The following is an 18,208-nucleotide window of genomic DNA, read 5'->3' as shown; positions in this document are numbered from 1 at the left end:
TGAGAAGAACTGCATTCTTTTTTATTTATACAATTTTCATCTACATTATTTAGTAAGTCTACTTTACTGAAGGTAAAGTGCCATGGCCACCTCCCAACACAGTCCCTTGCCCATCCGGGTGCACTCACACAGACCTGCTGGCTCTCAGTCCTGCCATGGCCCTGCATGGGTTGCAGGGGTACAGCCTGCATTCTCGCCATGGCTTGCAGAGGGGTCTCTGGTCTAGTGCTCCTCCTTCCTTCTCTGACTGTGAGGTCCACATGGTCGCCTCCATCTTGTATCACTCTTACACCTTCTACCAGCACTTCAAATTCCTGTCCCTAAATAGTGATGGCAGAGGCGCCAGATTGGCCCAGCTGGGCTGGAGGTGGGTCTGAACCCAGGAGCCAGGGGAGAGTCCAAAAACTCTTTACCAGTCTTCACTGCAACCTGCTCCCCCTGTTACCAAGCAAAACCTGCTCCTTGCTAAACCATGATACCATACTTTAAGTTAATGTATACCTTTAGAAATTAAAAACTTACCCAGTTCCAAAACATCTGAAGGCAAAAGATATGAACTCTTCTCAACACAAAAGTTTTTCAATTTTGTCTCCAAAATCGCTGCTTCTTTCTTCTGTGAGTATCTCCGAATATAGAAGTGGCATGGATTTATAACATGGCTTACAAACACTAGTTCTGTCTCCCCTGAGCAAGACATAAACCAGACTATCAAACACTCTCCAAGTGACTCCAACAGATATTAGTATGTGATTAGATTTATTTTGATCATTATAACATTACCTCAAATAGCTTTAATCTGACAAGTCTGTTCACGCTTGTTTCAAAGTAGTTACCATGTTTGCTTTCTGATTAAATTCACTTTTGAACTACCTCCCTTACGCTACCCTGCAAAACAAATGGCTGTCTCCACGCTACTTCAAAAAGGTAGCCTGAATTTAAGTACCGATTCAGAGTCTGTATCCTCTCTATTTAACAAAGAGGAAGCTTCTAAAAAGTGAATTAGGGAGATTTAAAACTCCTACGTTTAAGAATAATTATCCTAAGCACTTTTGTATAGTTACTCAGTCATAACACATGAAGATCAAGGAGTGACTGCGAGTTAACCCCATAAAAGACAGCACTTCTGACTAAGCATCCAGTCCTTTGTACTTCCCTTGATTTGGGATCCAAAAATGCAGGTTTCTCTTTCTGAAGATACTCATCAAAGGTGGTGTATGGGTCAGAAGGTTTTACAAGTCCAGCAAGTGAATTCCTACATGAGTATTTTACACTTTCACAAAACTTCCTCCAAAGAGTGGATAGCATCATCTAGATCCAATGCCACTTGTGTGACCGCTCAGGCACAGCAAAGAGACAGATTTGCACCCATGCTAGAGCACTGTGCCTAGCTCTGAACTGCAAGTGATTGTGGGCAAAACACGGTACAAAGAATCTGGCATTTGAAACATTCTGAGCACGTATGCAGGACTATGCTTCAAAGTTCACAAAATGCAATGTCCAAAACAGATGCAAGAGTACTCTTAGGTATTTCCCAAGATGGAAATTTCCTAAGTGGAAATATAGTAGGTACCTAAGTAAAAAGTCCAAATGACTTGGAAGATTCCACTTACAGAGACCCTCACTCTTCTGGGTTACCAGGGGTTACCATCTCCAATAACGTGGTAAGTCAGATAGCTTAAGTAGACTAGAAAAAGCACATACTAACAGTCACTTCACAGCAGTGGCTGATACCTCCAATAAAAAAAACCCAACCCAGGAGCTGGCCCAGTTCTTGATCACTAGAATCCGATGGAAGAGATATCTTTAAGCACTTTGATTATGTTCCTTCAACTAAATTCCTACAAAAAAATCCCAACAAACAAAACAACAGCTGCTTGAAAAGGATTTGAAAAATGTAACAAATATTTTTCATCTGACAACTAATCCTACTAGCAGGAAAGAATAAAAAACCTGTCATATCAAACTTCAAATTATGCTTCCCATAACGTAAGAAAATCTAGTATTCCACAAAATCCACATTTTAGCACACAACTGATTGAACCAATGACATTTAATCTCTTGTTCTCCTAGCATATGTGTGAGAGATCTCAAACTTAAGTGTCTGGTAAGACGCAAACATCACACAACTATTATAGCTGTGAGGTGTTTCTCTCTACATGTGAATTCTTTGATGTCTAATAAAGGGCGAGCACACACTACAAGAACTTCAGGAGGAGCATTAGGAGAATTTATCTGCTAACTACTTCTTTCCACAGAATTTATTGTGGACTTATGAAACTCCCTAACACTCTGTCAAGTCTCATTAAGAACTGCCAGGGAATATACAATTTATTGGAAAGGAAACTGTCAGAATAAGCCAAAGAACCCAAATCAGGCAAAAAAAAAAAAAGCGTAATTTCCCAAATTTTCTTTTTTTTATTAATATTACTCTGTGTCCTAGATTGAGGCCTATCTTTTTAGCAGCAGTGCTTCTTTCTCTGTCAACTTCTTAGGTCAGTGTTTTTCTTTCCCCATACTGTGATCTCTACTTTTCAACTTTTATTATCATTTACACTCAACAATGAACAAAGCTCAAAGCATTGTACAAACTGTGCCTACAGCATTTTTCAACAAAGTAACTTATTTCTTCAAATTACTCTGTTTTGTACATTTACCTGTTCACTCATAATTCAGAAAACCAAACTTACATGGAGAGAGAACAGCAGTTCAAAATTCAGTATATAAACTACTGACCTAAGAAATGTCTATCAAGGAAGCACTGCTGTTATTATATCAAATATCTGCCAGATGGCTGAGAAACACTGTCAGCGTTGAGTTTCTGAAAGTTGCTTGTGACTTCCTGTATTCCATCCTCCAGCTAAGTGGTTTTATAGCAAACCTTGAAGGATGGTATAATCTTTATGTTAACAAGGATGGTAGAGCAGTGAGTGGTTTCACAGAGCAGAATTGCTCGTGCTAGGAATGATATCTACATTGTAAGTACCTCCCAGACTACTTTTAACTAGAAGGAGGTTAAGTTCATGTGCCCCAAGATTGCTCTTCAGTGTGAGCAAACACATGTTAACTAGGGACTGTCAGGAGGTATACATCCTACACATTCCTTTTCCCACTGAGAATACAAATGCATGTGTCCAACTCTCCCAACAAACTCCACTGTCTGCTCCCACTGCTTAGAGGATAGGTCCCTTCTAGCAAATCAAACCATTTACCAGACCGGAAAACCACTAACCGGCTTTATGTTGAAAACGCATTTTCTCCTTGAAGAGTTGGTTCCTCTGATCATCAGCATTATGTTCTGGGGGAAACTCTGTTTCTATATTGTCTTAGAAGAAAAGTTTAATGAATTTAGGTTAGTTTTTATTTATCTGTAGTAAAGCAGCAAACTGAGTAAAGAGAAATTGCAGGTATTGTAAGGGTACTGCAAAGGTAAAAACTCACCCATCTGATGTGACTGAAAGAGATACAACCAGAGTAACTACGTGCCCATGTACCAAGTCTAAGATTACAAAACTAACATTAATATTCTTAGATTGAAGACATTTAAGAGTCATGAAATACTGCAATTTGAAGGAATCTTTTTCAGGTAAGCGTTTTGTGAAGTCCATTAGGATTCTGGAATATACTATTTTAGCGAGTTGTGCACAAGCTCTGAAATTCACTTCACTTTGGTAGCTATATGCTATCACAATTACTCTCACAAACTGCTCCTACCCTCCCTCATCCTCTCCAAACACTGCTAATCAAAGTCATTTTCTGGCTATGTTGTGGACACAGAACACTCTGAAGTTAAGACATGGGACACATCTATTTATTTCCTTCCCTATTATCCCACTAGAAGTTCCACACTCCAACTTGTTCATAAATGCCTTCAGCCCTATCCCTAAGCAGCTCCTGGACACCAGCTTGGCAGGCCCTGCTGGACTCTTGCCAGTATGACACTGTCAGTACTGTGAGGTTCAACATTTGACAGGAGTCCACACTCAGCCTCACTAAAGCCTCACAACAGAGGGGAAGGGTAACTTCCTCAGCCTGTTAGCTATGCCCTTGCTAATGCAATCCAGGGAAAACCTGACAAGCATTCTCCAGGAAGTGATGTCAGAAACTGAATCAGACTGTGATGATTAAAAGTCAACGAGAATCATCCATCCAGACACAGACACTTTGACACATAAAACAATACAAAACACAACTAACATCATACTTGAGAATGGAACACTGTAAACATCAGATATTAAGAAACTTACCTTCATCTTCAAATATTTCTTCTATAATGACATCAGGGGTGGATGGAAACTTGGGTAGAGCAGGAACATTCTGATAATGTGTCATAGGAAGTGTTTTTTGTACTTTAGTAGTTATTACCTCTTCATGAACACTGAGTTTATTTGCAAGAGACTTTTTTTTACTTTCTCTGCTATGTGTTGGAAACATATTCTCTGCAGATGACTGAATACTGCAGTCTGGCATTTCTTCTTTATCATCCAGGGTAAGAGCGGGCTGACTATTACCTTCACTATATTGGGGAAAACATATATTTGGAAACAAATTAATACAAGCCTGACCATTGTCAGAAAAGAACAGCGGTTCTACTAAGATCACTATATTAAGAAAAGATCTCATAAGAGCTGGTTGAGAAAAACTGTTATGTTTTTGAACACCAAGACAAAAAAACCCAGTAATACGATTTCAGAAACTTTTTAAAAAAGCCTGGCACAGCTCAGTACAAGAGCTATCCCTGCTTAAATGTCCCAACAGAGACCACAGGTACAAATATAAACTATTTGGAAAAAACGTTAGCAGTGTGATAGATAGTTCACATTAAAAACAAAAGGTGTGTCAGAAGCATTTGCAAGAACAGTTTCTCTTCACCATATTCTGCATGATTTTCACTACAGTATGCAACAGGCTTTTATTAACACAAGTAGTGTTAACTACAACAGCCCTAACAGCAACTCCATTCCATTTTCTCAAGTTTTTGTTAAAAAATGCAGGAAAAAATAAAAGGGACTAATAAAAGCGATTTCAATTTAAAAAAAGAGAATTTTTATTCTGGTTCAAGCTCACAGGTGTTTGAGCTAATCAGAATTTGGGCTGCGAAGTTTGTATGTATGCTCAAATGAAGTAATTTTCACATGCTGAAATGATAAACTTCTCTATTACGTGTATTACATAAGTGTCTCTCAGGTGCTGAGGGACATGGTTTAGTGGTGGACGTGGCAGTGTTGGGTTAATGGTTGGACTCAATGATTTTAAAAGTCTTTTCCAACCTGACTGACTCTATGATTGTATCATTAAATGCCAGTCAAAGCTGAAAAGCACACAGCATAAGAAAATCTTGACAACTTAAGTGATGCAGTTAAGTATAGCTGGGTGTAACACAAGTTATACTGAAATATAAGAACTAAAACACTAACTGAATTAACTGGAATGCTGACTGAAATACCAGCATCTGAAGTTTGCTTTGTTTCATTACACTCTTAGAAATCCATAAGCATACAGAGATTTAAAACAAAAGTTTAAATACTTATTGGAGATGAAATGTAAACCATTAGAAGAACAGGTATGTTAATTTAACTATTCTCTTTATTAATAAAGAAATACTTACACCCTTGTTCCAAATTCAATACTGCCCAAATTCTCTAACCAAGTTGTAATCTCATCGGTGCTTAGGAAGAATCTCGATAGAAGAAAGAATGATAGAAGGTAACAGTACAGTATTTTTCAACACAATATTCATGAAGGGGTAAGAGACTAATTATGTACTCCAGTTTAATTCTTCCTCTCCTGTTAACAACAGATTTCGTTCCTCATTTATGTTTGCATTCATACTTAAGACCCCCTGCCTTTTGCTTTCTCTCTCCTTGATGCAGAGTATTCCAAAACTCAGTTACTGAGTTTTCACACTTATACCCTGTTTAGTTCAATAATTTTGCACAAAGAATTCTCCAACAGTCCTGAAGAATGAAACTATAACTGAAGTCCAAAACGTATGTTCTTTTTGTTATTAGTCTGCAAAATCTTTCCAGTACTTTTACAGTTAGCCCAACAGCACTGCAAATGTAACTGTGTTCAATCATCTCCTTACAGCTTTGTTGTCTAGTTATAATAAGCAAGTTGTGAAAACTGAACTGTGCACAGTATTGAACAGCCCATCCCATCCCCCTGCCAGTTCAAGAATGTATTTACCCTTTGTTCTACAGTACTTTTACTACAAACTGTGCCTCAACTATGCATCTCTTTGTTATTTTGGAGTGGCACCAGCGTGCAAGGCCTTTACACTCACTCATACTTCATCAGATCTCCTTTTCCCCCTCATTTTGTTCAAGTTTTTAAAAGGTCTTCCAGTGCAAACAAACTATTTAATTTTGTATGTTTTAGCTTTCTTTATCCATATTCTAATGACTCAATCAACATGGAACAGGAGGAGTCCTAATTTTTCTCAAGTATTGGACCAGGCTGCCCAGGGAAGTGGTTGAGTCACCATCCTTGGAGGCATTTGGCTGTCAGAACTGAGGTTGTTCAGCCTGAAGAAGACCTTCTTGTGGCATTTCAGTACTTATAAGGGGTTTATATGAAAGATGGGAACAAATTTTTTATTAGGGCCTGAAGCAACCAGACATGGGGTAATGGTTTTAAACCAAGAGAATGTTGATTCATACTAGATACAAGGAAGAAATCTTTTATAGATGAGGGTGGTGAAACACTGGCACAGGTTGCCCAGAATTTGTAGACACCTCATCCCTGGAAACATTCAAGGTCAGGGCTGAACTCATCTAATTGAAGATGTCTCCGCTCATTGCATGGGAAATGGACTAGATAACCTTTAAAGGTCCCTTCCAACCCAAACCATTCTACGATACTGTGATTTAGAAGATGTATAGACATGGTACTCAGGGATGTGGTTTAGCAGTGGATGTGATACTGGCAGGTTAACAGTTGGACTTGATGATCTTAAGAGCCTTTTCCAACCTAAATGATTCTATGATTTTTTTTTCACACTTTGCATGGAAGTAATCAACTTTGAGCTCCATTCCTTCGTACTAGTCAGAAACTGATAGCACACAATCACTCTATTTCCCAGAGAGGTTCCATATGCTGAAACACAACCCAACCTGTTCCAATCTAACCTCATCTTTGTCTTGTCTCTCCTTCCCTGCTCCTCAATGTGGCTTCAATATAGTAGGATTACTGTACTCTAACCAGTCTTATGACCAAGCTGCAGTCTGCTGTATCACAGCCATGACACATTTTCTTACTCATTTCCTATAGAAATCATATTTGTTATTTCCAATGAGGGCAACATGGCAATTGGTATTTTCCACAAATTTCCTCTTAGACATCAGTGCCCTAAAGACTACTTAAGCCTCTTCTGAATGTGAGAAATGGATTCATTTATTAAAAAAAAATAATTAAGCCATTATTTCCCCAATTTACTACTTCTTATAAGGGAAAGGAAGGAAATTTAAGAGTGGCAGAAGCCTGTCAAGATTTTTTAAAAACACGTAGTGTCAGATTGTATGTGCTCTCTCCCAGATGCCTCAAATGAAGGCTACTGCACATTGTCAGTTATGAGTTTATATATATCCGACTGGTAGTTTTTTAGCAAAACGCAAGTGAAGCACCTTGGTTTCCTCTGGTTAACCTTTACATGAACAGCTTGTGCAATTAAGTTACCAGCGCATTCATTTAGCTCCCAATATACCTTCCTTTGCAGTCATTTACCTTAGAGATATTCTTTCCTTCAGACTATTCATGCTTGAGAGCTCAGCATCAACTGGCAACTTCAAATGACAAATAACCTGAAATTAAGTAAAATCTTAGCTTCTATTATACAAAAAGCAGATTATCCAGGCATCTATTATCCACAACATGAAAAAAACCAGAGTACAATGTCTTTAATCTTACAGAAAAAGACCTGTCAAACTAACAGGTAACTCAGTAACAGCCAACAGCCAGCTCTCAACTGTGTATCCTTACACTGCGAAAACCTAATGGTTTGAGATCTTTTCATGTTAGCGTATAAAGAGAAGCAGTAGTCAGATTTTCCCTTTGTGTGATCAGCTACTGAGAGGGTGACTTCTAAGTAAGAAGGATAGTGGTGGGTGCCAGCCCCCAGAACTCTGGGCCAGATGGAAGGAAATGACAGAAAAAAAAAAATTAGGACCACGCTTCTTTTCTGGGTCAGGTGAGCAAAATTAAGTTTCTTCATACAGAAAGTGACAACTGAATGCTGGGAACACAACAGTCTATAAAAACCATACTACTTAAAAAACTGATGAGACTAGTCACTATTTTTCCTCTACAGAAGGACTACAAAGACTCCAGAAGAGCAGATTTAGAAAGAAGAGATGAAGCTCTTCTACACACCTCGTTTTAATTATTAACATGTGAAACTCACTGTCACTGCACATGAATATATAATGTACACATGGACACAAGCATACACTGCCATAAGCATTACGAAGACATTCAAGGAAGCATTACATAACTTTATGACAGAATTAGGTGATGCTTATTCAGCGTTAACAACTTTTATCTATCCAACTGATTGTAAAGTCCTTAACCCTCAACTTCCTGCACTCACTAAATGTCCAGGTTCTTAGATTCTTCCTCCAAGTATCTTTTCCTCTCTGTTGTCAGAGATAGGAAACTTCACAGGATAGACTTTTGGTCTGGTACAGCATGGTTGGTAGTGTTGGTTTCTATGAACAGCAGATATGATGGGGAAGAAGAACGGCAGTAAAGGCTTGGGACCAAGAGGATTAGGAAAGCATGGCTATTAATTTGGGAGTAGTTCTGTGAAAAAGTTCGAGAGCGCTGGGAAGACTTCTACAGCTGAAAGCACTGCCCTTTCACCGATCAGTACTGTGTCACAGTTTTCCTGTCCTCCCCCTTCATTTGCTGTTTCAAAAAGCAAGCTCCTCAAGGCAAGGATCATCTTTTTTGTTTCACAGCGGTCACCAGACTCTAATTTGTAGCCAAATATAGATCAAATATAAACTCTGGGATTCATGCAGAGGTGGGGTAAGGATATATTACTGCAAAAATCTCAATATTGAAGTCAACAAACTGAAAGATGGATCAAAGAGACTTTCAAACCAAATTTAAGTACATTAATTAAATAAAAATTATTTCACAGTCTGAGAATGTAACTACCTGAGGGAGATCACAGTACATTCCCATGGAAGGTGTATTTTTTAATTCCTTTGCAATCTTAATGGCACCAGTCAAGCTCTTTTCCTTCTCTTCAATGACTTCCTTAGCTTTTGCAATATCAGCACTGTAGCTATCAATTATTTTCATTAAATCAGCATGCAGTTTCTTTTTCCTGTATTAAAAACATTTCTTTTCAGAATTTAATAAGCACTCAGATGTGTAGATTCAAACTTCATCAATAACACACAACTGTCAGTGAATAGGCTGCCCAGATGGGTTGTGGAGTCTCCTCTGGAGACATTCAAAACCCACCTAGATGAGCTCCTGTGTGACCTACTCTAGGTGGTCCTGCTCTGGCAAGGGGGTTGGACTGGATGATCTTTTGAGGTCCCTTCCAAGCCGTAAGAGTCTGTGATACCACAATACAAACTGAACACATCTCACACAGAAATATAAATTTCCTCAAACAGTGAATAGTGGAAAGCATGGAAAACCCACTTAATAACTGAGAAACCACAGAAGTTAAAAGTTCACCCTGCAAAGCCACTTCATTTAGAAAAACATTTATGGTTTTTTTAAGTATTTGAAGTGCTCTTCCATTGAAGCCACTTGATACTTCCATACACATCCAACTGAAAACTAAATGGATTTTACCACTCGGTCTGTTAAGGTATCAGATCCCCCTTCTCAGGGGCTCTTCTGAAATCCTAAGCTTTGACATCCCTCCCCAGTCTTAAATCTGAAGGTACAAATATTTTTGAAAACGAAGAAATAAAATGTCTTTGGGCTTCTATCAGCTCAAAAATTGGCAGGAAGTCAATTTTTGAAGAAGTCAATCTTGCTGTTAAACTCATAATCCACAGACGTATTATAAAAAACCCACAAATTGAACTTTTTCAGAAAACTAACATCATTAAGACCAAGTTTTTTTCTTTTTTGAAAAGCAGAGGCTGCATAGCTTTTATTTTCCAATTATGCAAACCAGCTCCCAGATGCCACTATGAAAGGGCAGAAGTACTGCACAAAAAGACAGGTATTACAAAACACTGCAATAAGGAAGACTGATATTTTATTTAGAACTCTTTTATCTGAACTCAGAACAACTCCTTAATAAAAATAACTCACTTCCACCATCCTACAAAACAGATTACTACCTTGAGAGGAGAGAAGAAATAAGTTCATCAAATGCTCTGTCTGCAGTTTCTGCCAGTTTTGCTCCTTCCTGTTTCATCTGCAGGTCCAAGTATCTCAGCATCTGTTTTGTTCAGTATTGAATAAACATGCATTTATGATTTCATTGTTATAAATTATTCTCATATTACTACTTAAAAAAAATTCAGAACAAATCAGAAGCAATGAATCATAAGATAGTAATCAATTCTCCAGCAGAAAAGAGCAACAGACACTAAATCACTTAACAGTGATGCTTATACCAATTACAGTTTACTAATCCCTGTGTTTTCTCTAACTTCTAGTCACCTGGTGCTGTCTGGATCCTCATGGCAACTGATGTCTTTAGATCTATGAGGCAAGAAACACATAGGTCTTGGGCCCACTGCTTCACTTTCCTTACTTGACATTATACCACAGCACCATACACAGACAACTAGCACACTTAAGATTTTTTAAATCTAGTATTTTTCAGAAGTCATTGTTAGCATAAAGGAAAAAAGAAAAAAAAAGATTCTTTCTCTGCCTAAGCATAATTTTTGTTGCTATAGTTACATTCAATGGAGCCAAGAGGAAAAAATCTCAGTAATGTAACACTGCTTTGGCAATTCTCAGTTGAAAAGCTGCTGGAAGACCACAGTTGTTGGCAAGAACTATTACATCAGAGTTGCTGAAATGGTAGGTTTTCACAACATCTGATTTCTATATGAATTAGGTATTTAACAGAACTTTGCTTAACTGACAGTTTAGCCACTGCAACAAGTTAGAAAGGGAATGTGTTTTAAAGGACACTTCATGCCATACTCACAGGAATGAGTCTGCTTTAAGCTTTTGACTCATTAAACACTTCTATGCCTCAGTATCTTGCAATATATGCAAAATATCGATAAATGGCAAAGACAAAACTGCATTCTTTTCCACATTACATTTAATAAGTTAAAAGTTCAAATAATATAATTATCATTGATGAAATTCACCGATTACTCAGTAAAATGTATTAACAGCATTATCCAGTATTTTAGGATTCTTCCTATTTCTTATACTGTGCATGAAAATGCATTACTTGATTTACAGCTTTTGCATATTGTGTTAAAATTATTACTTCTGTTGCCCATATAATTTCTTTTCCACCTTTAAATCCAGAATGAGGCATTTAAAAGCTAGAAAGTAAGCACAGTTGCTAGAGCAAAGCCAAATGCTGAAGTTTAGCCTGATCCAAGGAAACACAAGTTTAGTACTTAAAGACTGGCTTATATAGGTTTCTGCTAAATGTACAGATTGACCAATTAACTTCAAATTATGCACAGGCTCTCGTACTCCTTTACAAACTACTCCTGTAGTCTAACAGTTGAAGGACAAAAGAGACATCAAAACCAAGGCAGCAAAAGCATGTTTAAATACCATGTTCATGTGTGACTACTCGTAACAAAAAGCTTCCATCTAGTACAGGATGCAGTACTTCATGATTTACTTAACTTATTTTTACCCACCTCATCTGCATCATGTAAGCGTCTGAGATTACTAATACCTATGCACAAAGCTTCATCAACATCTTCCATAGTTTTTCTGTCCTGAGGAAAGATTTGCCCATTAATATAAAGTTGCTTGCATGACTAGAAGATGAGATAGGCTATACTCATTTGCCATGTTAACAGAGTGGCACTTGATGTGGGTGACTGACGATCTGAGCAGCTCTACAGCTGCAAACAGGCCCAAAATACTTAGCTCACCCGAATTACAGTGAGAACATTTACATTGTAGTATTCCTGGCACATGGATTCTAATTTTTTTTGTTAAATACACACAATTTATTTGCACACACATGTACACATAAAATGAAAAGATAGTTTCCATGAAGGAAAAACAAATTAAAGTTACTAGTAGAGAGGAAAGAAAACATACAAGATTGAAGGGAAAAAAAAAAAAGTAAAATATTTAGAAATATCATTTGGGGAAAACCAACAAAAATAAAACCAAAACTGTAATAAGTTCCCAGTGTTATATCAATGAAGAAAAGACCACAAAATACTTGCATATAAATCAGCACAAAAACATCTGATTTTGTCAATGACAGTACTAAAGATAGTATCAAGAGTACTGGTTCTGGGATTTTGCTAAGAGCAAAGTAAGAACACTATCAGCTGGGGATGTCCCAAAAATTCAGGGATGGTGCTGTGTAAATCTGTCAGTATTAGGCAACCAGTTGACCTTGCCAAAAGGCAACTTGGCTAACATGACAACATCTCCAATATCTAAATGGTCCCCCAATAGTTTTAAGCAAAACACGAACTACACAGAAACTAAAGCTTGGAGTTCAAAAACCTGGAATAGCTCTGCCTCTGATCAGACACTGGCATAAGTGAAAGGAAGTACTATAGACAGTCTGGGAGAGACCTGTTAGTCACTATGGAGTTTATTAACAATGTCTGTTGTCACTTGCATCTCTAGAACAACTTTTCAATTAATATACCTGATGGTATAATAGCATATAAACCAGAAAAGCCTTTAACAGTTCTACAGTATTAACTATACATACACAAAAATAACAAGTGAGAATATAAGGAAATTCCGTATCAACCCACCATGTCTGCTGATGGAGATAGAGTTGGTTTATCCTTCAGATCATCATTTGAAGAAACTAGGTGTTGAACATTTTTCTCTTCAGCATTGTGACTCAAGGGCCTGCATTTTAAGGAAAAAACCTATACATTTAAAATAAAGTATCAAAACTTCCCACAAATACCTCATATGCAACTTGAGTATTTAAAAATCTCTCATTAAATACATACATACACTTATTTTTGAAACAACAGAATTCCTACTGTTGTAGATACTTAATTCCTAAAAAAGTTTGCTAGGCTTAAACCACAATCTTAAAATTCATCTTTAGTGACTAATTTTCCACTGACAGCGTGGCAAGGCTGAACAAAAACTTACTGAAGGTTGTGATTTTTATCTTCAGTGAAATTAACGTTCCACGATTCATTTTTTTGTTATTTAACCAAATTCTTTCATACATCCCACTATGTTGGTTAGGTTGTTCAAATCTCTTGAATACATGACTGATCATACTAAAACCATCTGCTGACAAGCTGTTAGGAAGGATCTTGAATTCTAGTCTTTAATTCTATGCCTGCTCTTCTGCAGAGTACACATGGATCTAAACAGCTGCTGAGACTCATGAAACCTGCATAACCCAGCCCAATTACTGGAAGGAAGCACCTTATCGTTATTCCTGTGCTTCATTTGCTGTTTCTGATGGCTGTGAGAAGACTGAGGAGAACATTGCTGGACCAGCTGACAGCCCCATGAGACCTCAAATCTCTATTTTCCTTTGAGCAAAGAGAGTGATGTATGTTACATGCACCAATCTCAGAAGATAAACTTCCTGTACCTTCCTTACAGACCACATCTGTAAAGATCCCTTACAGATCTGTCACACTGGCTAGACAAATCAACAAACATTTAGGTATGACAATATCATTGAGCATTGCTGGCATCTATTCTTGAGAGTTGTGACTGGTCATCTAAGCAGAAGGTGCAATGGGAGCAGCAGCAGGGTTGGGGAAAGGATGTGCTTCAGTGGTACAGTCCTTCCTACGACAGCTAGCATTTCAGCAGTTCTCCGCTCTCCCTTACAACACTTATCAGGGAGTTACCACAGCGCTTAGAACTTTCAGTTCCAAACATTTTCAAGCCAAACCAATCTGCTTATTGTTGCTTTTCAATGAAATGTTGTTTATACTGATGTGTCAAGCAAGTTGTGTTCCCACAGCACTAGACACCCATACTGAGAACACATTAGTCAAGTCTGAAGAACACTAAAAATAAATTAAAAAACCAAAAAACAGCCCAAGAAAAACTGATGGAATTGTTTTCTCACTCCAGTCCACCCAGAGTCTGGAATTTAACCACACAAATCCCAACTGAGTTAATAAAGGTTTACCTTGCTAGCCTTTGTGAGTTGCCACTGTACAGCTCAAGTTTTAAATCCGGTTTGGTCTAAATTGAAATGGAAAAAATTAAAGCAAATTCAAACACAGGGTGAAACCCAACTTCCAATGAAAAAATGTTCTATGAATTTGTTTTCGGTACATCACCCCCTGTCCCCCATCAACCCACTTCCATGAGGCAGACCAAGCTTCAAAGTAAGCACTGTCAAACTGAGCAACAAGAGGTGTAAGAAACAGCTTCCAAGCTGAAGCTCTGTAGCCATCAGTGTTGTGGTAAATGGAAAGTGTTCCTGGCAAAAGAAATGTTCATTTCCTGTTTGCTCTTAGTATTTTTCCCACTGTTATGCAAAACTTCCAACGTGCTGCATTAGTGAACTTGACTGTAAGTTAATTTTTTCAATAAAGTTTAATGATAAGGCTTAATTGTGAAGAATTGACTTATTTGTATTTTTTAATAAAGGTTAAATCTGACTAACAAAAACCAGAATGGCCATACCCCATACTTTGCATACACTTAACATAAAAAACCCCCCAGCCATTTAACATTTGTCCAAAATACAGATTTCTGTGAAACAAAAAGTGTTAGTACTATGATGTCTATGATAACACAGACAGGCAGAGCCTTGGGTATTTTTAAATGCAGAAACAGAAATATATTGTTAAGTTATGCACTACTGTGCAAAGGGAAGTAGCTTTTTAGAGAAAAAAAAAATCCTTTTATTTGGTAGCTGATAGAGAATGAGATGTTTTCGGCTGTTCTTTTTAATGTACATATGCAGCATTTGGCGGTTTTTTTTGCACATTAGGTGTACATGAGAAGGTGAAAAGAAGTTGGCAACCTGGGGCACTCACTAGTGGGAATCATATAAATAAATTTTCCTAAAATCTGACTTTGGACATCAGATGCATGCTACATAGCTACACTGAATAATGAGAAATACTAGCAAAGACTTGCTGGGGAGTAGGTGGTTATAAAGTGCAGGGCCTTATCTCAGAAGGGACCTGAGCTTGCTTTCATCACTTTAAAAGAAAACACAAAGATCCTATAATATCACTATTTCAGACCACTACTTTGACTACTGAACAGAAAAGCTTTAGAAAAACTTACTTCTGTAGAAGAGAAACCAAAATAATCAGAGTCTTCATCCTTCACATCATCGTGACACACTGTAATAGCAAGCACAGGAAACATTTGACTGAGCGTTGTTAACTTTATGGCATCTTAATCAACAGGAATCACTGGAGTAAGTCAACAGGAATTTGGACACTGCCTTCTGTAATGACAGAATGTGAAAGATGGGCTTTCAAGTCCAGATAAACAGACATGAAACTTACCCAGGAACGATAAAAACTTACTCGCATTTAATGATTAGGGTATTATCTGCATGATTAGCTGTCTTAAGTTACTGCTACCTTTAGGACAGGATAAAAACATAAAAGGGAAAGCAAAGAGGAAAAAGAAACCATGCATTCAAAATGTGTAACTATAGCACAGGACAAGAAAATTGTTTCGTAAGCCATCCACAAATACTGCATACTCAACACAATTTTATAACTCCTGGAAAAAAATATAGTCAAGCAGAAAATACTAGAAAAATAGTATTTCTTTTAAAACAAACTTTCAGTAGCTTTGACAAGAGAAATAATAGGAAGGGAAAATAAAGGTATTCTCTCCTCTTGCCAGATACTAGAAATGTAGTAAATAAACGACGAGTTAATAGAATCTGTCAGTCCACCTATTGTCCTTAGCTGACCACATAAAATATAAATTAACACTGAATATTCCACACCACAAACCTGCTGGAAATATAAGCGAAGATCTGGAAGCCTTACCTTTTACACTCATAGCTTTTGACATTTGACATAAATCACTTTCTCTCGTTTGAGTCTGTAAAATCCTCTTCCAGTATCTTAAGACATGCCTTCAGATGTAAAGATTTAAGAACATTAGGGAATCAAACACAAAATCTGACTTGTAGCCCTCCTAGAACTAAACTTGGCCACTTTTACCAAATGACAGTACGAAGAAGGTGCATGAAAACACACACACAAAATGTGTGTGTAACGAAAAACACACACAGAAAAATTTTATTACCCTCTTAACTGGAGGGGAAGTTACCTCTATGATACCGAAATCATGATCCAAAAGATGGTACTAGAGTTTTTAGGTATGCAGCATATAACTAAACTAGAACCTGCATTAATAAATTGTAACATTATCTATTTCCATTACAGTCATTCTACAGTTATTTAACTAAAATATACAAAAACAGCTCAACAGTGATTTATTTACTTGCAAAATATACACACAGATCAGTATAAGATATTAGTGACTAATAACTCAGTATTCTACAGTATCCTAAGATGCACTGAAAATGTCTTTCTCCCCTGAAACTACTCCAAATGCTAAAACTTTTCCCAAACAGCATGTTTTACACAGATACATAACACAGAAAAAATGGATCCACTTGCAACACTGCAAAATAAAGACATTATTTTCTGCATTTCCTCAGCACTATTTTTTGTTAATTATACTATCAGAACTTAAAAACTTTAAAGCCACTAATTTCAAAGTTCACGTTCCTTATAGCTTTCATCCTGATTCTAGTAAGTTCCCCACTAAGGATGGCTTGCTCTTTCTACTTACATGGTGTCTGACTTAAAAGAGGGGAAAAAAAGCGCATAAAATTCTCTGTAACATACACGTTTCATCCGTTCAGTCAACACCACAGATTACCTGCATCATTTATCAAAGAGTAAAAGGAAAACAATAGACAAAATTCACAGAAAACATACACCTATTTTTTTCTTGAAAAGCCATTCCTGCAGATGCAACAAAATACTGTTTCACGCTACCCAGCTACTCCACCCCTACCCTTACCACTACCTGACGCAGCTTCTAGTATTCCAAACTCCTTCCTGATTGTGTACTCTCCATATAATTCTCTTTTCTGTAGTCCCCGATACATAAGGTTCACACTCTGTTTGCGATTTACTCCGATTCCTTTCCTTGAGGCCTGCAGCGCTTTGCTCTCCCTTCTGTGATTATACGCACCACGTACACGTGCCCTGCCAGCCCATCCCCACGCCTCTTTGCTGGGGTGTTTTTTTGGCTACTTGCAGCCGCCAGCCACAGCACCTCTGCCGCCCCAAGTGCCACGAGGCCACCGGTAGAGGGCATGGAGCAGGGACTTACCGAGATCACCGGGAAGAGAACGAGAGCGGGTGGACCAGGACCGGACGGACCGGACAGGACTCCCCCACGGCACAGCACTCGCCTCACGAGGACACGACACCCGCTGCGAGCACGCTCGCGGAGCCCACCGCGCGCACCCATCCACCAATCAGCGAGCGCTTCGTCGGCCCGTGTTCCCACCGCAGCCAATCACGGGGAAGCGAGAGGGGGAGGGCGGTGGGTTGCTGTAGCCCTCGCGGGTCGCTTTAGACGCCATCTTGGCGCTCAGAGGCGCAGCTGCGTGGCAGAGGGCACTGCGCTCCTGCATCGCCTGAACTCTCTCCGGCTTTGCAGGGAGAGTAGAGGTCTTTCTTTGAACACAGGGTGTTCCTTGGGCTACGAGCCATTAACGTCATGCTTTGGGGTTACTTTATTCTACACACATTCTCATTTTTTGCAGAACGAGTAAGAGATGTTTTTTCAGTTTCACCACTCCTGCTTTAGGTGTCATGAATGTGACATGACGCTCTCCAAATTTATGTTTAAATCACCTCTAATAAAATACAGTTAAATTTTAAAAGTAAATTACACCGATTCTCTCCTGCAGCTTTGTAGACACTGGACAAACCATGAACTAGCCCAGCTTTCCAAGAGGCAGGGCTCCTAACAAAACCTAGGTCATTCATATTTTTGCACTGTTCACACAGTAAAACTAGGTTCTACTCCACACGTAGTATTTTAAATGTGCTAAGTG

General features: G+C 38.3%; 1 protein-coding gene across 1 annotated transcript in view; it reads right to left on the bottom strand.

The window, feature by feature from the left end:
• Window positions 1-17,616, bottom strand: part of RNF17 (ring finger protein 17) — a 46,398-nt gene extending 28,782 nt beyond the window's left edge. Inside the window, 11 exon segments of the mRNA XM_061988588.1 lie at window positions 523-684; window positions 4,245-4,284; window positions 4,468-4,513; window positions 5,606-5,677; window positions 7,723-7,799; window positions 9,157-9,328; window positions 10,311-10,411; window positions 11,817-11,897; window positions 12,909-13,008; window positions 14,273-14,328; window positions 17,476-17,616. Coding sequence (XP_061844572.1) covers window positions 523-684; window positions 4,245-4,284; window positions 4,468-4,513; window positions 5,606-5,677; window positions 7,723-7,799; window positions 9,157-9,328; window positions 10,311-10,411; window positions 11,817-11,897; window positions 12,909-13,008; window positions 14,273-14,328; window positions 17,476-17,616 — 1,048 coding nt within the window.
• Window positions 17,617-18,208: the final 592 nt, after the last annotated feature.

The sequence above is a fragment of the Colius striatus genome, chromosome 1 (assembly GCF_028858725.1).
Source record: "Colius striatus isolate bColStr4 chromosome 1, bColStr4.1.hap1, whole genome shotgun sequence".
NCBI classification, from domain to species: Eukaryota; Metazoa; Chordata; class Aves; order Coliiformes; family Coliidae; genus Colius; species Colius striatus.
This window is presented reverse-complemented; position numbering and strand designations above follow the sequence as displayed.